At 47.4% G+C, this 22,253-nt stretch overlaps 2 protein-coding genes across 2 annotated transcripts; one reads left to right on the forward strand and one right to left on the reverse strand.

The window, feature by feature from the left end:
* The first annotated feature begins 227 nt into the window (after nucleotides 1–227).
* IFT20 (intraflagellar transport 20) lies at nucleotides 228–6,539 on the forward strand. The gene is made up of 5 exons (XM_027862328.1): nucleotides 228–314; nucleotides 3,548–3,676; nucleotides 4,776–4,861; nucleotides 5,229–5,332; nucleotides 6,101–6,539. The coding sequence occupies exons 2-5, from the start codon at nucleotides 3,550–3,552 to the stop codon at nucleotides 6,180–6,182; spliced, it is 399 nt and encodes a 132-aa protein (XP_027718129.1). The 5' UTR covers nucleotides 228–314; nucleotides 3,548–3,549; the 3' UTR covers nucleotides 6,183–6,539.
* An 87-nt stretch (nucleotides 6,540–6,626) lies between these two features.
* Nucleotides 6,627–16,571, reverse strand: TMEM97 (transmembrane protein 97). Its single transcript, XM_027862327.1, has 3 exons — nucleotides 16,348–16,571; nucleotides 9,325–9,469; nucleotides 6,627–8,465 (listed from the first exon to the last, which is right to left on the reverse strand). Exons 1-3 carry the CDS (start codon nucleotides 16,471–16,473, stop codon nucleotides 8,221–8,223), a joined length of 516 nt encoding a protein of 171 aa, XP_027718128.1. The 5' UTR covers nucleotides 16,474–16,571; the 3' UTR covers nucleotides 6,627–8,220.
* Between the last annotated feature and the right edge of the window lie 5,682 nt (nucleotides 16,572–22,253).

Consider the following 22,253-nt stretch of genomic DNA (forward strand, 5'->3'; position numbering starts at 1 on the left):
CCACAGCCAGCGTATCCCAGGGAAAGAAGAAAGGCGACTTCCGGCCCCTCCCTCGGCGCAAAGGACTAGCGGAGGTGTGGGCTGTCCCTGCTGTCTAACCGTCGCGCCTCAGACTCAGCTTCCCAGCAGGCACTTCGAAGAGGTAGGGGAAACCGTTTCCGGCGGCGCGGGAAGTGACGTGTACGGTAAACAGGAGCTGTAGCCGTGGCACCGGCGGGAGCGGGCGGCTCCGGGCGGCGGAGTCAGCTACGGACCGGAGAGCGGAGCCGCCGTCTCCCGCGCCCGCCCTGCATCGCGGCGGGCCCCGGCGTCAGGTAGGTGGCGGCATGGCCCGCGAGGGGAGGGGCCGCGGGGCTCCGGCGACAAGTGGCCTTCGTCAGAGGTGCGGGCAGGTGCCTCACTTTCCCCGGGAGGCTCTCACGGAGCCCCCGGTGACAGGTCTTGGAAGAAGTCAGGCCGCGGGCCCCGGAGAAAGGAGCTCCGAAGTTCACCCCGTTTCCTCGAGTGTCTCCCGGGGGCTGCCGGCCCTGTGGCCCACGCCGGCCGTCAGGCAGTCAGTCAACAATCCTAACGTGCCGCGCTCGGCGCCGGGGACACCGAGTCGGAGGGGATTTCGCCTCCGCCTCTGCCCTCGGGGGCTGACTCAGGGCTTTGGAGCAGGTGCCGACCCGCTTCAGTTAAATCACCAAGTGTGGCTGGAGGTCAGGCCCGAGGTCCGAGCTGCCCCGGGTCCGAGCCTGATCCGTGACCACCGGGGGCCTGGGAGGGGGGGAGGCGGGGGGACCCTAGCAGGGGCCCCTCGACGTCCGGCCTGAGGCGGACAGGGAGGCCCAGTTTAAAAAAAAGTTTACTTTTTACTGGGGTGGGGGTGGGGACAGCGTGCGCACAGGTCAGGAGAATTAGGGCAGTCAAGGATGTTAACCCTTGGGGTGGGGGCGGGTGACTCCGGAGAGAGAGCATGCTGGGCATGGGGAACGGCCGCTGTCTTGTGAGCTGGAGAGCTGAGGTCACGAGGTGAGGATCTAAGCGGGGAGACCTTTGTGGGGCTATTGGGGGAAGGGGTCTGGCATTAGTCAGCTGACCCATTGATGGTCAGAGGCTCCTTCAGTGCTTTGAACTTCCAAAATCACTCGGCGGGGCAGCTAGGTGGATAGAGCACCAGCCCTGGAGTAGGATGGACCTGAGGTCAGATGTGGCCCCAGACACTTAATAACTTGTGACCCTGGGTAAAGTCACTTAACCCAGATTGCCTGCCCCTGCTGCCCCAAAAAGAAAAAAGTTGTTCTGAGCCTTTTTCTCTTGTCGGGGTCTCCAGTAAATATTCAACATCTCTACCCTATAAAAAGGGTGAGTAGAGGGGCCGATTCAGTTTTTTATTTCATTTTTGTGTCTTGTGTTGACATTAAAAAATCATCAGGGATCTGGCACATGTGACCATGTGGGCTGTGCTTCTTGGGGTAATAACAACCTCACTGGAATCATCAAAGGTCCAGGATTTGGTCTTCAGCTTTGCAGTTTCAGAAATTTCATTTTAGCCAATAGTCAATAAACATTTATTAAGTATCTACTAAGTGCCTAAGGGCAGCTAGGTGGTGCAGTGGATAGAGCTCTAGTCAGGAAGACTCATCTTCCTGAGTTCAAATCAGGCCTCAGATACTTACTGTGTGACCTTGGGCTAGTCACTTCACCCTCTTTGCCTCAGTTTCCTCATTTGTAAAATGATCTGGAGAAGGAAATGGCAAACCGATGTGGTATCTTTGCCAAGAAAACCTCAAATGGGGTCATGGAGAAGTGGAGACAACTGAAAAACAACTTAACAACGACAACTATATGCCTGGGGCTGTCTGGGATGTTCACGGAGGACCAGCACCTCTGGTGGGAGGGCTTGCTGAGCCCTTTTCAGGGCTGCTCATCCACCTTTGGGGTTTACCTGGCTCCAAGAAGCTATATCGTGCCCTGTCAACCATTTTGGCAGATGGGCTAAACGAGGTTGAGGGTGACCCACAGTCCTCAAACCCATCCCTGAGTTAGGGGGATGTCTACCCCAAGTATGTGAAGACTTACCCTGACAGAATGGGCAGATGAGAACAATTTGTTCCAGCAGCCATGAAAGCAGATGAAGCAATGGAGTGCTTAGACCTTGGTCAGACAATGAAGACGCCAAGGTCGTGCCTCCTGGGTCATTACCAGTCGTCCTGACTTTTGTCCTGCCACTAGACTTGGATGACCCTGCAAGAGAGGCTGACGACATCGAGCGACTGCTTTGCTTAAATTCAATTCTCATGCAAGTCAAGACATTACCTGGGGTTGTCATTGGTCTTTGAAAATGAAAGATGAACAGCAACAACACTGTGTGCCTGGCACTGTGTCCCTGTCCTCAAGGAGCTTACAGTCTAATGGGGGAGATGCTACACAAAAGGTGGAACCCCTCTGGGCTACCTGGCATGGAGGCCCGATGCTTGAGGAGTTGAAACCAATCAAAGCAGCTGATGGTAAGGGAGTGAACTGGAAGAGTCTGAGCCTCCTTTAAAGGGAGGCCTTGGGAGGAATTCATTGCTCTGGCCTCCAGCCCTCCAGTTTTCGGGGAGAGGCACCTGAAGGTGCTGAGGAGGTGTTATCAACATAAGAATTCAGGGGATGAGCTTCTCCTCGGGAGGCAGGATGTTCCTGGAGCTGAAACCATGAAGAGCAGCTGATGTCAGAAGAAGGTAGCTGGACAAGTTAGCTGTTCGCCAACGAATGGCTGAGTCCTGGGGAAACCCAACTCCTGCCATTGATTTATAATCCAGAATGCCAGTTTATTAATTTGTAGTGGCAGAAGCCATACTGCTTGTCTGCGCAGGGCACTGCTTCTTGTTTGCTCTGGAGACCAAGTACCCAAATCTGAAGGTGGCTTGGTGAGCCCAGCTTGAGAGCAAAGGGTGTTGCATGTTTTTTAGGGGCTAGGGTAATTTGATGGAGTGTCTGCTATCAGTCCTCTGTCATCAGAGCACCCCCACTTCTGGACCGTCCTGGAAATACACCGGCAAGTCCCTCCCTGGGGCTCTCACCTGCTGTAAGGCCAGCAGTGCCTTGTTACATTGCAGTACAGCTAGTCCCAACCTGCCATGATTTACACTGTAGCAGCGATTTTCTTTAGGGATTCTGAGATCCCAGGTCTCACTGAACCCGTTCCCTAGTCATCACTCAGCATGGGGTGGTGCCTTCGACCGGCAAGTGGACTTTATTCCTCCCTGCCCTTTGTTCTCCTAGTGGCACGTTTCATTCCTCCCAGCCAGGATCATTCCCTCAGACTGCAGCTTCTGTGCTCCGAGGGAAGGTAGAGGCAGAGGGAGGGGGAGGGTAGAGGGAACACCTGAACCGTTGAGGGCCAGTTGGCCAAGGTGAACGAGTTGCTTTGAACTTCCCTAGCCAGAATGGGTAGATGAGAAGAATTTGTTCCAGTAGCCTTGGCATTTTGGTGTTGATGCACAGTGTTGTGTTGGGGTGGAGGACCTTCCTCTGGTCATGGAACAGTAGGTGAGGCATAGGATTTTTCTATTTCCAGCCATGGCTAAAGACATCCTGGGTGATGCAGGCCTGCACTTTGATGAGCTGAACAAGCTTCGAGTCTTGGACCCTGAGGTGACTCAGCAGACCACAGAACTCAAGGAGGAATGCAAGGACTTTGTGGACAGTGAGTAGCTCGTGGCCTTTCTCCTTCAGCTGCCTCTCCCAGTCCCAGAAACCAAGGCTTATGCCCTCCTCCTTATAAGGCAGTCAGGGGGCTATTGCCCATGCTCACGCTGCCTCCCCCTACCCATCCTTCTCTTCTCTTTCTTAAAGACTGAGCCCCCTTTGGTTCCAGGGCTGCTTTGGGTCTGATCCCATTACTGAGAGGCACAGGGGTCTGGACCGTTCTGTTTCTGCCCTGGGCTTGTTTACTCTCTTTCCCCACCTCTTCCATATTAATGCCAAACTTAGTGCATAGTCCACTTCACCTCAGGCTCCTAGGTAGTTGGCATCACCGTGACAACTGCCCATCCTTTCTTGACACATTTCTTAATGCATGGGAGGTGGGGCTGGGTTTTCATTCTATTTTACACTGGCCTCTTCCAGGCTGATCAAGAGATCAGAAATTAACTTTATTTGACTGAAGATAGATCTTTCTTTCCCACAAGCTTAGTTTGAATAGTGTTTCCTCCAACCACAAACCATGGCCTTATGCTCTTTTTCAGTAACAGCCAGGCCTGGCCAGAAAACTGTATTTCCTTCAGATTTATCTTAATATTTGATTTCTTAATCTGCAGATGTGTGTATTAGTCTTATCTCTGCCCTCGTGTGCCTTCTCAGCATGACCTTGGCTAAGTCACGTAAACTCACTTGGACCTCAGGTCCCCCCCTCCCACAGGGTAATCTTTGCCTTTCCCTGTTCCTTCTGCCAAAATCTAAAAGCTAAATGGAGGAATACATGAAGAAAAGGATTGGGTTCTTTAGTGTAAAGGTTAACATAATTCTGTGTGGTTACATGGGTAGAGCACATTTGACAATGAAGTTCAGTCTCCCACAAGAAACCTTTAATGGACTAGAATAGATGGTGCTACCCTAGCAGGTGGGGCTCGGCAAAAAGAAAATACCACAAGCTTGAAGGGATCACCACTGAAAGCTTCTGTCCCAGAACCATTTAGGCATCAAATTCACCAGCTTGAGGTGCACAAGATTCTGCCCAGGCAAAAAATGGCCTGAAGAGCTCTAATTGAGAGGAAATAAAACGTTTTTTTTTCTTTCCCTGAAAGAAATCGGCCAGTTTCAGAAAATAGTAGGCGGCTTAATTGAGCTTGTTGACCAACTCGCAAAAGAAGCTGAAAATGAGAAGATGAAGGTAAGATTAGAATGTCAGATGGAGGTGTCTTCACGAAGCCTCGGTTCCCCAACCTTTCCTGTCCTCTCCTTCCTTTCTGCCCCATGCCATCGGTTTTAAAGAGCCATCATGAGGCAGGCGCAGTGCTTGATTTCCAAGCTAACCTTCCTTTCCTTGATGATAGGTTAAACCAAAGGCAGACCACCCTCACCCTCCCCTCCTCTGATTCTCTGAATGGCTTTTCCATCACATCGAGTTTTTGGTAGAGGAGCTGTGTCATGACCCCCACTTTCTTTGTTCATCCTGTTTTCACGGTCTGCTTTTGGGGGAGGGGGTTGAATACAGGTGGAAATTGTTGCTCAGTTTTCTTAATCCTCTGTCTGCACAGGCAATCGGGGCACGCAACTTGCTCAAATCCATAGCAAAGCAAAGGGAGGCCCAACAGCAGCAGCTCCAGGCTCTGATAGCAGAGAAGAAAATGCAGCTAGAAAGGTAAGAATTAAGAGAGGAGCGTTCCTGCCCTCAGCTCGTTCTACAGCAATCTCCAGTTTTGCTAGTAGGCTCTGCAGTGCCCACTCTAATGCCCTCTTTTCTCCACTGGAGTCTTAGAACTCTTGGCTAGTTAAAGATGGGTTTTGATGGAAAACATTACTTGTTACTTTTCTTGTTTATATTGAGACTTTTTTTATAGTTTCTCAATCTTTCTTTCATCCTTCTCCTTTCCAGTGAGCTATCACTTATAGCAAATAAGAGAAAAAAAATGCATCAGTAAACCCAACGTATCACCCGACTGGCATGTGCGGGTGTCCCACATCCATAATCCCCCCTTCTCACAAAGAGGGAGTGTACTCTCAGAGCCTCCTTTTGGTCATTATCAGTGTTAGGTTTGGGAAAACTTATTTTTAACTTTGTCAAAGAGTGGGGGGGGGGAAGCTTAGAAGGAAAGACTAGTTTGGAGTGATTATGGCTGTCTATACTGTAGATTGAAAGTTGTCCCAGCATATCGTGGAAAGAAATGTGCTTAAGGTAGATAGGTTCTGGGATCGTGATGTATTTCTTTTCCATCCTTTACTTAATTCCTTCTATTTTCTTGCTCTCACTCCTTTTAATGGTTGCCTATTTTAAAACTGCTGAACTTTCTTGCTTCCTCAGAATCATGTGACCACCCTGCTTCCATAACATGTGCACACAGTAGACAAGTGGTTTGTTTACCATTATTTCATCCCTCTTTAGGATTTCTAACAATTTTCTGTCTTTCAGGTATCGGGTTGAATATGAAGCTTTGTGTAAAGTAGAAGCAGAACAAAATGAATTTATTGACCAATTTATTTTTCAGAAATAAACTGATTTTTACAGTAAAAACCCTATTTAAAAAAAAACCCACCAAAAACCCCCCTCAACCCTATCATTCCAATAAACTTGATGACCACATGCACATATATGCGATTTGGGATCGTAACAAATAGAACGTCTTCTTGAAAGGCAATAACAAACCTTTTTTTAGAATTCTGCCCAGTTGTAGCCAGGTGGCAGTAACCAGGACCTGCCTATCCAGAAGGCAGGACGGCCGGGCTGACTATCTTTTGCTGTGGGCTCTCCTGTGTTGTCAGTCTCTGACCTCTAGCCACATCTGTAAACACCAGTCCTTTTTTGAAGCACCTACCACTTTGAAATAAGGCAATAAATTATTATTTCTAGATTTTTGTTATCTGCTTGTTGTACTTCGAATACTTGTTTGCAGTTCTCACTGAAAAATTCTTTCTCCCCTAGTAATCCATAGAAGAAGTCACGGTCAGCAGCCATCTTTATTCGAATTAGTTACACGAGAGTCAGTTTTCAACAATTAAAGCAAATACCAATTTGTGAGAAGCATTTTATCAGGAAGTCACAACACATCATGAATAAATGAGAGAGTCTTTATTAAGTGCTTCCTCAGGCCCTGGAATAAGCACTAGGGATACAAATACAAAAAACAAAGGCTGCCCTCAAGGAGCTTACATTCTAACATAGGAAGATAACACCTATCAGGTAGTAGTGGCCGGGGAAGAGTATTTTGGTCTGGGAAGTCACAGGGATGGTGAATGGAACCAGAGTAACTGACTGACATCATTTTTCCAGGAATGGTGGTTGATTTGCTTACTGCTCCCAAAGAAAAAGGACCATAGGAGAGGTAGGGGCTTGGGAGGAATCCATCCTGTGGCAGCATGACAAGAACACCACCAGGGTGCCTCCAGGACGGGAGCTGGACAAATGTGGAAGACTCACGAAGAGAGGGAAGCCCTCCACAGGGAGGGTCTTGGGGGCTGGGGGAGCCAGCCTGCGTGCGGCATGCACCGGCGCCCAGGTCACCAGGAGCTGCCACACAGCAGAGGCAGTGCTAACTGGAGCCTGCTCCACTCTGTTCTGAAGAATGGCAAGCTTAGCTTTGGGGAGCAAATTTTAGGGTAGCGTAGGTCACTACTTCCAAGTACTTGCAGGGGTAACAGAACATGGTGAGCAGCTATCATTCATCTCCATTAGCAGGTGGAGACTTCAATTGTGATAGAAAAGATGAGTTTCTTGGTGAGAGGCAAGACACGGAGCACAGCAGGTTATAAATGACACGGCTTGGAAAGCAGGGTTTGGGTCACGTGAGCTGAAGAGCTAGAAGCCCTGGGATGCTTGGAAATCAGTAAGACTCAACAGAAGCACTAGTCAGAATAATTCTAATGGGAGAATTTGATGGGAATGGATCCTGCTTAAAGAAAAATTTTAAAGCCCTTTCCAATGAATGTTAATTCCCTTTAAAAAAAAAAATGAACCTAGAGAATCCCATTCCCACTGGAGAAGTGCCTGGGGGGGGGGGGGTAGTTCACAACCCTTTACAACCGGCTCTGAAAGTACAGCGTGATGGCCGAGGATGTCGAGGCACTCAGGTTTATTAGGCCCGTGGGCCTACAAGGCTAGCAGGAGAGCAGGTGGTGTGCACCAGTTTGGTCTGATTTGGGTGGGGAAAAACAACTTCATGAAGAATTGGAAATCTAACCAGTCCCATTAGATGGCTTGGAGAGAAGAGCACCAAATAGCTGGTCATTCAGATTACTGGCCAAACTAACCTGAGAACCTGACTGATTAGACAGTTGCAAAGAATCTTGTGCTGGGGATTCTGGTGGTGTAAATCCTGAAATGGCAGTTGAGGCACTCTGTGTATTCAGTACTATTTCCCTGCAGCTCCCCCTGGCCATCTTCACAGGATCAGTCGGATTCCCAATTCCCTCAGCACACGGGACCCCCCACCTGACGTCTTGTTGTGGGCGGGTGCTGCTGATGTGTTTCAAGGGGAGCCTGGGGAGACAGCCCACACAAGGAGCAGTGGCTCTCCCTCCCTTGCCAGCTGTTCTTTACCTTGTTTTCCTTTTCCTTTTCTCGTCAGTGCTGTAGTAAGGACTCCAAAGCATAAAAAACAGGAGTATGAGTGGAATGAAGAAGTACGGAGCATAGATGGATAGAAGGCTGAGGCGTTCTTGGAATGTCCTAGGTCCTTGGGTGAAACTCTCAAGCAGGATGTGGGCGCTAATTGGAATTAACGTTGTCATTGTATGAACCGAGTAGATAATCGCGGGGATGCGGATCCACTTGCAATTTCCTAAAAGAATCAGAAGGGAAGAACTTCAATGTTTACGTATAATGCTTCTCAAAAAATTCCCCAAACAGCAGTGTGTGGCCTCCCTGGGAATCATGATCTAAGAGGAGGAGAGAACCTCGGGCGAGCGATGGAAAGGCAGCTCCGTCAGCAAAGACACGGCCTCAGTCACCACCCAGCCACGGAGCCTGGCAACAGACCGACACCAGGAAACGTGCCAATGCCAGAGGCCTTTCTAAGGCTGCTTCAGCTTAGTATCATGTCCTCTTCTTAATGGCTAGCTAGGCATGTCTTCCTTTTGGTGCCATTATAAGGAAATGGGAACATTAATAATTTTAAAATATTAACTTCAGGCTAGGGATAGCATGATGCTACTGTTCATAAAGAAAGCCCAGCTACAAAACCACGGAAACTGGGTAGCTCGAGCCCGGTGGCCACGAGTTGTAACAAGTGTGAGCTAGGCCTACGGTGCCTTGTCTGCAGGGCCCAATGAGTGGCAGCCACACACAGCCATCTAACCTGGATCCTGGCTAGCGCTCGACTTTCCAGACCCCCTTTCAATTTTACGCTTGTTCTCTTCCCTCAGGGCTTTCAACTTCATGAGACCACCAGGTCTCTGCTGTTTCTCCTTTCTTTTCCAAAAAACCGACACCCTCCCCCCCAGCTTCTCTTCCTATTCCTTTAAACCCTTTTATTGCCTTGCCTCCTATGCCTGTTTTCAGGAGTATTTTCTGGTCCCCCTCAAAGTTCCTGGCACCTCCCCCAGCCTCCCAACAAACACACTTTGGAAAGAGGGGTTTTTGAGTAAAAAGGAGGTTTCAGGACATAATCACTGAAAACCCTTCCCCCCTTGCTTACTAACCTTTGAAGAAGGCATATGCTGCAAAGGGAAAGAGAGGCAGCTGGAACACAAGCTCACAAAAGAGAAAGGACTTGAACCAGCTTGGAGGGTTCAGCATCAGGGGGTCTTTAAACTCCTGGATGTACCACTTGAGCATGTCTGTCAACTGAAAGAGACAAGAGGTTAGGACCTGCTTCCAGTCACCTGCCTGGCCAGCCTTTTACTAGATAGCTCACTGACCAGCTTCTTCAGAGACAGGCGCTGGCCTCTGTACTGACTGCACCTTTTCTGGCACGATCTGGGTGATCTATTAGGGTAAATAACTCAGTCCTGATAGTTTTTGGGTTAAAATTACAGGAGGGCAAATGGGACCCCATGGGGCATGAGTGAGGTCAATGCCCTCAAAGACAAAAATGAACTCTGGCCATTCATTCATACCTGCCCTAAACAACTCAAGTGGAATTCTGGGTTGGGCGCAAGTCCATCATGGGCTACATATTGGGGATAAAAACCAGAAAAATGTGCTGTCAAGTGGAATTCATTAAGAATCCCTCTAGAACGGATGATTTGTCAGTTGAACTGCCCACCCTGAAAGGTGGCTTGTCAATGGGCTGTTTTAGATGAGAGTAACTCTCAAATCCAACCAGAGGTCAGTGTCCTTCACATCATCCAGAGAGGAGGGATAGGGGCAGCTAGGTGGTGCAGTGGATAAAGCTGCGGCCTTGGAGTCAGGAGGACCTGAGTTCAAATCTGACCTCAGACATTTGACACTTACTAGCTGTGTGACCCCTGGCAAGTCACTCAACCCCAACTGCCTCAACAAAAACAAAAAAAAGAGGAGGGGTGTATCCTGAAATTGCAAACTTTATGTAAAAAAAAAAAAGTTGTGATTTAGTTGTTCATAATACGTTGGTGAAAGAGTGGAGATCTTCATGAAGTCTAAAAAAAGGAGACCTAAAAATTTGTGCCAGGGAACAAGTGCTCTGCTCTACAGTAAGTATCCAGTTTAAATGGCAAATATGACCCTGCTGTTGTGCACTGCTGTCTGACCCTTCATGACCCCATTTGGGGTTTTCTTGGCAGAGACGCTGAAGTGGTTTGCCATTTCCTCCTCCAGCTCATTTGACAGATGAGGACACTGGGGCAAATGGGGTTCAGTGACTAGCCCAGGGTCACACAACCAATGTCGAAGGCCAGATCTGAACTCAGGACAATGAGTCTTCCTTACTCCAGGCCTGGCAATCTATCTACTGTACCCAATAGCTGCCCACAAATACGGCCCTATCAGATGGCAAATGGATGCATCAGGTTATTTTCCATGACTCGATAATAACAGCAACTAGCATACAACCTTTTTACATGCCCAAAGCCAGCACATGGGTTCTTTGACTGTCACAACTGGTGAGGCAGGTGCTATTGTTATCCCCACTCACCAGGCAACCTTCTCTAATGTTAAATTGGCTTTCCAATTGCTTCCACTGGTGTGATGCACACAGCAAGTACTGATAAATACCCCCAAACTGTCATTCAGCAGAACAACAATGATCTGTCACTGTATAGAAATAATCTTAAAGGAAGTAAGTGCAGATTGGTTCCTCAGATTCTGATTATCTGCTGCAGCTATAGTTCCTGAGCTTGTAAATAACCAATGCCAAGAAAAAAAAAACCAGTAACATTTTTTTAAAATCCATAAAAAATTCAGAAAGGGTCACAGAGCAATTTGGTTACATCCTTGTTAAGTTTTTAAAACACAAAATGTACATAATTCATCGTTTCATATACAATGCTCTCTTGTTTTCTGGCTATTGGGATGTTTGTGGATGATTGCTAAGTTTATAATAAAAAAAATTTAGAAAATAAACCCAATGGTGAGACTTCAGACCTGAAGGAACCTCCATAAGGCACTGACAGCTGCAGCACGAAGCTGGCCTTGAGCAGCCACTTAATCCCACAAACTTGGCCATGCACTGCTGCTGACACCCCTCCCACTCCCGCCGGGCCCCTGGCCCACCAATTCCCCTAAATCATACTTTCCTTAGAAGGTCAAGGACATATTTTGGAAGAAAAAACCAAGCTCTCCTTTTGACCACATGAATCAGAGTTTAGGATGTGGAAGGAATGGGCATCAATTCTATTTTAGACTTTACCAACTAACTTCCTTGCCTTAGCAAAGAAGAAGAATTCATGTTGTCATGCTGGCACTGAGAATAAGAGTGGGGGGCAGGGAGAAACAAATATTCCATTTGAGTTAGATGGTGTCTGAACTAGAGGAAAGTTCAAGGGCAGGCATTAGCTACCTCTTTTTTAGGTGTCAGGGACACTTTGTCCCTGTTAACCTCCTTTGGTTTGCTATAAAAATCAGGGGAAAAAACCGGCATCATTTACAGGAAATAAAGACAGCATCAAATGATAAATTTAGCACTTTATAAAATTCAAGGATATTCCCCCTGTTGATTTTTGGAAAGGCATCTTTGTTGGAGAGCTGGCCTTGCAGTTTGGAAGAAAATGACCTCTAACATGCACTTGGCTGTGGGGTCTTGGGCAGTAACCTTTTTGTGCCCAGACAATGGCTAAGATGATACATTGCAATGCATTGGTAGATGGAATGTCCTTCCTATACTGATGATATCACCAATATGATGCAGAAGAATTTTTTCATTGAAAAATAAAGAACAAGTTGGACAAGTATAGACTTGCTTAGTGAGTAAGGAAATTAGCTTAAGAGGGATCACCCAGAAACAAACCATGTTGCAATCCCAAAATTATTAATTATGGAGGTTGAGGTTACAATTTGACTATAAATGATCTGAAATCCAATCTAATTTTAACCTAATTTAATTTAAATTCAGAGCACAATTCTGACTTCCTCTCTTTCACGTCTGAAAATTAAGGTAAACTGAGAGACAATGGTCCAAGCATGATCAATTTATTAGTTACACGAGCAGTTACCAATAAATTGGGTCAACGGCATATTTCAATAACTAAAGACCTCGAGTGATGGCTGACAGGGTCTTTTAAATCTAAGTGTATCTTCCTTCAGATTGACCTGACAGCACATCATTTGGACCTCTGCTGGCAAACGTAAGACAATCCCAATTGGCAGATATTTTAATGGGGAGGTGGGTTGAGTGACCTCAGCTCCTCCCATAATTTCCTAGTTGGGAGATGGGAATAATCCTCAGGTGACAGTTACTAGTCTACAGACTTGGGTGATGGGTGAAGTCTGAAACAGCTTTGATGCAACTTGAACTGGAGTCAAGTGGTAGTGGGCGAAGTTACAAAGGTACAGATTCAATTCACAATAGAACTGAGTGCAGAGAAGCTGGACCGTTGGGCAAGTTTCTCCGGAATGTAGGTGAAGGGTGAAGTGACTAAGGTAAGGAATTTAGACTTAGGGAAAATCTTTAAAGAGAAACTTTTATCAATCAATTGACAAACATTTATTAAGAACCCAACTGTGCTCTGCACACAGATCGTACCCATATGTCATAACTCTCATGATAAAAACTAAAAGACCTTCCCACAAGGGGCAGACATCAGAAATGGCAAGGCATCTGAAAATGTCTCCAGCAGGTAGATCCGAGAACTCTTTCACAAAGAAGATAGTTTCCTTTATTTCGTGTCCAAATAACATTTTAATTACTCAGAGATTAGCTTCCTTTTAGTGCCTGTGGTAGTCAGTGTATATGGCTCTGTTTGTTTCACTCTGCATCAGCTCACAAAAATCTTCTACTCCCCCAAATACCTCATTTTTCATTTCTTTTTGCCCAATAATACGCACTGTTCACATACCACATTTTTCTCCAGGCATTCCCCTACTGATGGACTCCCACTTGGTTTATAATTTTTGCTACCACAGATTGCTGCTATGGGCATTTTTATGTTTAGTAATTTTCTTGCCCGATTCCAAACTGAGTCCAGACTGGTCGGACTACTTCCCTTCTCTTATTAGTGCGCTCTGCTCCTCCAGCACTGACTTCTGTGTTTGACTTGGATTATGGTGAAGCCTGCATGTTACTTTAATTGGATTAATGATTTGATTCAATCTTTTAATGATGATATTATGCTAAACCTATCTGTGCAGGTGTTATTTTGCTTCTAAGCAACTCTAACTGAAAATCCAGATTTTCACAAAAAATTATAGGTGATTTGCCTTACAAAAGGATTCACCCTAGAGGCCTACAAACTCAAACTCACCAAGACATCTGAAATGCTTCAACTTAAATGGACTTTCCAGAAACACCTATATGGCATAGAGCAAAGCTTACCAGTTTAGCATCTTAATTTTAAGGTACTGAGAACAATCCAGAGTTCCTCCCACCTCGAGTTCTCTAACAGCAGGTTGGCAGCAGCCTGACTCCTAACCTAACTCCCTCCTACTAGATCTGTGCCTTCCACTAGTCATCTGCAATTCTGTTAGGCACTTTAAAGGCGCTTCCAGCTGTTAATGGAACTTACAAAGAGCTGTGGAATTCTCTTGCTGTCAATCAATTACTCACACCGTGCTGGTTCTGATCTTAGACTAGGGTGAAGGAAAAAAAGTCCTGCTGATTTAAGCTCAGCTCCACAAGTGGCTTGGGGATCCCAGACAGACCAAGTTACTCCAGAGAGAATAGTTCCAGCTCCCTCCCCACCTCACTCACTAAGCTATTGTAAAAGGCTCCTAGGAAGATGGTTTGATTTCCTGTTCATGTGCCTTTCTTGGTAATGAGAGCACATCTTCCCCACCTCTTTCATCCAGCCCTGAATTATCACTTCACTCCACCCTGGCCCAAGCAGCAGCTCCTTGCTTTACAAACTCCCAGGGCTCCCTAGTCGCAGCGTTTACTGTAGCTCCATCTGTGTTGGGCAACAGGCTCTTTGAAGCCTGACCCTTTCCTGCCTCTCCAGTGTTCTCCTGCACTGCTCCCCTCCCCATACTAGGTTCTGCCAGGAGCTCAGCACCTCTACCTCCCAGGACAAGCTGGCCCCAACACCTCTCCAGCCTCATTCCCCATTGCTGCCCTTCATCCACTCCAGCCAGACAGACATCCCATCTGCCAGGCAGAGGAGAGCACCCCATGCCTAACCAACATGCACTGTCCTCACCTTGACCTTTAAGAATTCCAGTTCCTTTAAAATGCAATCACAGAAAGTGTTGCCTGATCCAGTCCTGCCTTCCCTCCCATAACCATGTTGTATTCATTTTGTATACATTATACACATGTTTTTACATATGCATGTTGTCTCCCGTTAGAATGTAAGATCTTTGAAGGCAGAGATGCGTTCACTTTTGTCTGTTTTGTCTCTAGCATTTAGCACACAGCATGGCATTATGGAAAGCACTTTTGGGGGTTTGAACCCCAGACTCTGGGGTAGCTAAGTACACAGTGTATAGAGTGCTGGGCCTGGAGTCAGGCCTGAGTTCAAATCTGGCTTCAGATACTTACTAGCTGTGTGACCCTGGACAAGTCACTTTACCCTACTTGCCTTAGTTTCCTCATCTGTAAAATAAGCTGGAGAAGAAAATAGCAAACCACTCCAGTACCTCTGCCAAGAAAACCCCAAATGGGGTCACAATGAATTGGACACGACTGAAAAATGACTCAATAAGTATAAATATGAGGAAAGACAGACTGATGGGCTGAGAAGAACATGCTATTAATTGAATTCTGGAGTTGAAAGTCCTTTTGAGATCCTAATGCAGGAGTTCTTAACATGGGATCCTGAAGGGTCTGTGAACTAGGACGGGGAGAAAAAAACGACATCTTCAGTGTTATTAGCCTCTAACTGAAATTTGGCATTTCCTTCCATTATTTTAAAATATTTTGAGTGGAGGTCCACAGGCTTCCTCAGAGTGGCAAGGCCAGGAGAGGGGTACTGTAGTCAGAACATTAGCTTTGAAGTCAGAGCATGTGGGTTCAAATCCTGTTTCTGATGCTTAGAACCTCTGTGACCTCCTGAAAATCACTTCCCTTCTCAGCCTCAGTGTCCTCAGCTGTAAAAAGCCTTCTGCAGTAGGCAGGTCCCTTCCAATTCTGTCGCTGATCCCAAGTGTTACCCATGGGGAGAGGCTTAGACTATGGGTCCTATAGTGTAGGTCTTTCACCCATGCACCAGCCCAGCTGATCCCCCAGTGTGCCTCCTTTCGGGCCAGAGACACTCTCCAGTCTATTAACTGCGATGTGCCCGAGCTCAAGGGCTCACCGACAGAGGGCCAGGAACCGCGGGACCTGTCCTGGGAGGAATTACTGTAATAGGAAGCCTACAGTGGAAGAAGCAAACTGAGGTCTGGTAGAGATGCGGGCCAAAGGAGACAGGTTGGGATCAAGGTTTTCAGGCCCGTGCCCCAAAGCTGAAGCCAAAATCAAGGGAAGCGGGGTAGGGGCGCCTTCCAAAGCCTGGGGAACAGGCCCTTGGGGACCTCGTTCCTGTACCATTGGATAAGCTTTCCCCGCGCCTGATAAATGGGCGGTCAGACGAGAAATCCGGGACCCTGATCCCTCGGGGGAGATGGGGCAGGGTGGTCAGTCTTCCACGTGACAGCCTGGACGGGTGGACAAGGTCCAGTTCCCTCGGACTCAGCGAGTGCCACCGGGGGACGGCTCAAAGAACACCAGAGTGTCCTAGGCCCTGCTGAGCCTTTGGGGGGAGGGGGTGTCGGGGTGAGGACGGGGCATGGGGGGAGGGGCCAAGGCTGCCTTTTGGGGGCCCTTGGGACGAAGGCTGGGTTCGGGGGTGCCCTGGGGCAAAGGTGGGGGTCGTGGGTGACCCTGGGCTTTGCGGGTGCGGCCGGGAGGAAGGGGGGCTAAGGGAAACGCTGCGGAGCGCTTTCCTCACAATCCCCTCGTGAGGTGGGAGGCACCGATATCACACGCGTCCTGATCTTACGGAGGGGGCGCCCGGAGCTCAAAGGGCAGCGCCTCGCCCAGGGGCACACAGCCCGACCGCGTCGGCTGCAGGATTCAAACCCAGCGCGCTCAGGGTGCCTGGTGGGCCACGGCGCAGAGCGCAGGGCGCAGGCGCAGACAGACAGCGCGCGTGACGCGCATGCGTCCGCCTCACCTCGGTGGGGTACAAATCAGCCGACAGTAACGCCTGCAGGTCGAAGAGCAGCGTGATGGGGATGTGCATCACGAAGTAGAGGCCCAGCAGGTACTCCAACGCTCGCGCCCCGCCCCGCGAGCCCATCGTGCCTCAGACTCCGGCCGGGCCGCCAGAAGAGCAGCAAAAGAACCTGGTTCGCCGGGACCGAACGGCGAACGAGTGAGAGAGCGCTGGGCGGACGCCGCCGGGACGCCTCGGCCCCGCCCCCGTCCCGCGCCCGTCTCCGCCCAGAGCGCCTCGCGCCAGTCACGCCGGCCACGCTGATTGGCTCGCGCGGCCATCGCCCGGGGGTGTGGCGAGGGGGTGGCCGACGTGGATTGGCCGAGAGGCACGGGCTCTCGAGATGGGGCGGAGGACGGTTGGACGGCGGGTGCGCGCGCATAGAACGCTGTGGGCGACGACTCGTGCCCGTCCGGCCCCGCTGGGCCCTGGCCGCTGGAGGCCGCGGGCTGACGGGGCTCGGAGGCGACCTTTGTTTTCTAGTCGGAGGCCCATCCATCGCTTGCCTCCTTTGATGTTAGGTACCCCCCCACAACCCCCAGCATTGCCTCCTGCTGCCGCCGGGTGGGACCCGAAGGGACCCCTCATTTACGGCAGAGGAAACTGAGTCTCGGAGCGGGGGCGTGCCGTCCTTGGCGGGGGGCCTTTGCCGTGGGACTCTGGCGGTGTCCCTTATGCACCCCCCGGCCCTGGGCCGCCTCCAGCAGCTTGTGCTCGACCTACCTGGAGATCGGAGAACTGGTGTCGAGGATTTGGGTGGGGGCGGGGTGAGGCTGCTGGCCTTCCTCAAGGTCACGGTCTCCCCGGCACGTGACTCTCGGCTCTGCCCCGCCCCCTCTCCCCGACACAATTTGGGGTGGTTTCCTAACTGGCCTTCCAGCTTCCGCCTCTGGGCCCCCAGCGTAGAGCCGAGAAGCCTGGGGGGCGGGAGACTGTCTTGTGGGGAAGGAGGTAGAAGTTCCCCATTCCCGTCCTTGGATCTTGAATTTCGAGCACGAAGGGACCCCATTTTACAAGTGGAGAAACTGAGTTCTAGAGGGGTTAGGTGACATATTCAGGTTCACACGGCTAGCAAGTCTGGGGGGGTTCAGAGCCGGGTCTTACTCATTTTAGGTCCCGCACTCTTCCCTTCCCCGTCCATTTGTCCGTCCTTGGAACGGACAGCCTGACCTGCTTGTCCGTCTGTCCCAGCCATTCGATCAAGCTCAGTATTTCGTTCAAGGGTTCAAACCAGTTCCTCCTCCCCCTCAAACTTGTCTTGCGTAAGCCTTTCTCTTACAGTAGTACCAAGGTTGATTTCTGTATACGGAATTGCCCCCTTCACATCGTAGTCACCTTGAGGTCAGGGTCCTTGCCCCTGAAGTGCTTTTCATGTAGCAGATGTTTAATAATAGTGAGCGGAACTGAATTTAGGCGGGGCCCGTGGAACCATGAGTTTCCTTTTGTGATATCTCAGGGTGGCCCTTGATTTTCATTTTACTCAAATTTCACTCTTTAAAAAATACCGGGAGGTGCACCACAGGCTTTGCTGTCCAGTGCCCCGTTGTCAACGTGGCTGTTTACCAAAGCAGCATTTAAAATGATCCAAGTTGGTGAATTTCAACTATCTTTTTCTACCAGTTGCTTCTTGGAAGTCACTTTCTTCTAGCCTTCCCCACCCCTCTATATCCTCACTTCCCCCATCGCCTTTCCCTAAGGGTTGATTGATATTTTTTTAACTGGGTCCAAAAACTTTTTCTTTGCCATTAGAGATAAAGCCTAAAATGCAAATACCTCACGGGAGATGGAACACATTGACTTCAATTCACACTAAGATGTACACATACTGAGTTGGCATGAACGTCAGTGGTCATAGTCCAACCCGTAACTCGATCATGATTACTTTCAACATTCCTGATTAATGGTTCTTCTCTGATGGGAGACTTACTACCTCTATTGGTGGATTCCTTTTTTGGGTAACTCTTAATTGTTAGGAATTTCTTCCTAATTAGCTAGGTCGCTGGGTGGCATAGTGGATAGAGTGCTAGATGTGGAGATACAAAGACAGTGCGACTCTGGGCAAGTCACTTAACCACTACTTCCCCCAGTTTCCTCATCTGGAGAAAGGGAGTAAGAATAGCACTTACCTTCAGGGGTGGTTGTGAGGATCAAATGGGTCAGCATTTATGGAGCAGCTAGGTTGTACTGTGGTTACCAGACTGGTACTGGAGTCAGGAAGAACAGAGTTCAAATTCAGCCCCAGAAACTAGCTATGTGATCCTGGGCAAGTCATTTAACCTCTATTTGCCTCATTTTCTTCCACTGTAAAATGGGGATAACACCTACTTCTCATGGTTGTGGTGAGGATGAAATGAAGTAATATTTGTAAAACACAACACAGTGCCTGGAGTACAGTAGACACTTAATAAATGCTTATTCCTTTCTCCTATTAATTTTTTTCCTTTTAAAAAATTGGAACTTAAAGTAATTAACCGAAATCTGCCTTTTCTTCCTCCTACCCTCATCAACTGCAAAAAAAAAAAAACAAAAACAAAGCCTTTATAACAGATATGTGAAGTCAAAACAGCAAAATAAAATTCCCACATTGGCCATGTCTCAGTCAATCATCTGAGTCCATCAGCTTCCTGTTAGGAGTATGGCAGCATGTCTCACCATGAGATCTCTGGAATCCCCTTATCCCATTTGATCCTCACAACAACCCTCAGAGGGTGGGTGCTGTTATGATCCACATTTTACAGATGAGGAAACAGTGGTTAAGTGACTTGCCCAAGGCCATGTAGCTAGTAAATGTCTGAGGTTGGATTTGAACTCAGGTTTTAGTGACTCCAGGCCTAGAACTCTACCCACTGCACCTCTTAACTGCTAGTAGATACCTTAGATTTTTCCCCTACTTTTTTCCACTTCTTTTGACTTCATTTCAACATTTCTAATTGTGTCCTTGAGCCATTGCCTTGTTCTGAGTTCTTTCAAAATTGTTTCTTTTTACAGCATTGTTATAAAATCTTTCTCCTGGTTCTGCTCACTTCATTCTGTATCAGTTCATTTATACAAGTCTTAGGTGTCTATGAAACCATTCCTTTCATATTTTATAGTATAATCATATTCTGTCACAGTCATATACCATAACTTGTTCAACCATTCCCCATCCCATCACAGCACTAAAAAAAGAGCTGCTGTGAACGTATTTGTACATGAGTCCTTTTTGTCTCTCCTTATATTGAATTTAAATCTGCCTCAGCGTAATTATCTCCCACTGATCCTTGCTCTGGAGCCAAATAGATTAGTCTAGGCCTTCCTAATAACAAATCTTCAACAAATCCTAATAACAAAATCATGTTTCTCAAGTGTCCAGACTTATTTATCCTTAGTTTTTTTTTTCAAATATCATATAATAGTAACTGCCAGCCTTTATATAGCACCTACTATATGCTAGGTGCTTTTACAGATATCTTATTTAATCCTCACAACAACCCTGGAGACAAGGTAGGTTCTATTATTTCCATTTTACAGATGAGGAAACTAAGGCAAACAGGTTAAGTGACTTGGTGAGGGTCACACAGTTTGTGTCTTAAGGTCGAATTTGAACTCGAGTCTTCCTGACTCCAGGCTCAGTGTACTCAGGCAATTAGCTGGCCAGCAGTTCGTAAGCATTTGAGATTTTGAGGTGAGAAAAATCTTTCAATTTCAGGTTCCTTATTGCACAGTAAAATACTTTGGCTGTCTCCTGCTTCTGTGCCTTGCCTTAAGTGGACAGATGGTTCCCAAGTCTGGAATGCATTCCTTTCTTAGATCAACTTCTTAGGATCCCCCATTTCCTTCAGGGGATAGTTCAGGTGCCAGGCTTGGTGCTAGGTACTGGGGATATACAGCCCTTGTCTGCAGGAGATTCTATTCAAAGTGTCAAGGGCTGGAATTAATCAAGCAATAAACGTAATAATGATGTATACAGATATATAACCAAAGATAATTTGGTGGGAAAGGTCAGTTATTGGGATCCAGTAACTAAGAACACTCCAGTAACAACTGGAGAATTCAGGCAAGGTCTCTTCTAGGAGGTGGTGCTTTGAAAGTTCCAAGAGGAAGCGGTGCAGCCAGAGTAATGTGGCAACAAGTCTGGAGATAGAGGTTGGGAATTGGGGTTCAAAGCCGTTAAAGGACTTGCCAAAGCCCACGTAACAAATGATGTGTCAAAGCCGGGACGGGATCATGGATTTAAAACTGGAAGGGACCCGAGAGATCTTTTAGTCCAACCGCTTCATTTTACATGAAGAAACCGAGGCCCAGAGAGGTTCAGTCCCTTGAAGTTGGAATTAGTTACTGCAGTTACTGTTGGCTGTCCTAATCCAAGTCTCCAATAATTCTATCATGCCTTTTTGTGCTAGGCTTGAGAGCTATTTCCCACACATCTCTTTACTCCTTCTGTTCAGGTGGTCTGTGGTATACTGTCATGACAAAATTGCATCTCTTATGGCCTTCATTCACCTTCATCCAAGTGCTCTCCATTATGTACCCTGCCTCTGGTCTTTAATTTCCTCACATGAAAAGCATATATTTTTATAATATAGTGTTACTCTATGCCACCACCAACACGTTTTCTTTTGAATAAAGTGTACTTGTCCAGAGTCACATTTCTTTATTTTAAAAGAAGAGGAATTGGAGACCCCGAAGTGTTTTTCCCCAAGCCATCAGGGTCAGAGTTCACAGACCTGGAATCCAGGTCTCCTGATGCCTCCTTGAGTCTCATTTTCATTCTACTTATCCCAAAGTGATATAGAAGGAAGCAGAGAGTTACACAATATTAGAGCTCAGGGAATTTAAAGATAATATTTTTGCCCCTTCTGCCCCTTAGTTTGCAGATGGTGAAACACCCTAAGAGGGGCCTTGATTTGCCCAAGGTTATATAGGAGTGAAGGGCAGATGTGAGTCTAGAAGTGAATTTAGTGTTCCTGAAAGGTTTATAAACAGTTACTCAACAAAGAAATGTAAGGATATCACATTTGAAGATGTTTTGTTACTAGTGGAAAATTTTAAATGACTGATAAGATTGGGAAAGGTACTGCTGCTATGGAATCAGCAGGTGGTTTCACACCTCTGAATCTGAACATTATTCAATTATTAACAAAAAGCGAGCTCCTGCCAGCCACTCAAATGCAGCCGGTTGAGCTGTGTCGGTTTAGGAAAATGTCTAGTCAATGATACTCCCCCCTAATATTCACAAATCTATTTGTTTTTTAGAGATGAAAGGTAATTCAGTTTTCTCAGTGTTGACTTTCTATGCATCTGGTCAATCTAATCTCATAGTTTGGACCACTTAAGCCTAATGTTAACAAATTCAGGGTACTAAGGTGAGAGAAAAAACAACAAAAAAACCTGTTGAGTCTACAAGACACCAACTTTTGGACCAGCAAATGTTTAAGCAAAATTTAAAAATGGAAACAAAAACTCAACAACACCCAGCACTGTTTATTGAGATTACAGAGAAGTTCTCAGCTTAGTGCTTTGCACATAGCAGTCACTTAACAGTTTGGAAGGGAGGGAAGGAGTGGTGCTATGCTCAAACATCATCTACTTCTCGCCTTCCTATCTCTTGTCTAAGGCTAAGACCAAGGCTTGAGGACTGAGTGAGGCAGAGGAGTCAGCAGATCTGGGTTTGATTGCTGGCTTTGCTATTTACTACCTGTATGTGACCTTAAGCTAGCTGACCTCTAAGGTGTGTGATTTTGCCACCAAAGTAAATATGGGATTAATGAAAAATGTGCATGTTGGTAAACAATTTTATGGTTTGAGGAAAATGATTAGTTTACTCTATCCCCGTTAGCTAACTGGGGAGACAGGAAAGAGGACTTTGATAGGAGCCTCATACT

This window comes from Vombatus ursinus, unplaced genomic scaffold (genome assembly GCF_900497805.2).
Source record: "Vombatus ursinus unplaced genomic scaffold, bare-nosed wombat genome assembly UNPS02014768.1, whole genome shotgun sequence".
Taxonomy (NCBI): Eukaryota; Metazoa; Chordata; class Mammalia; order Diprotodontia; family Vombatidae; genus Vombatus; species Vombatus ursinus.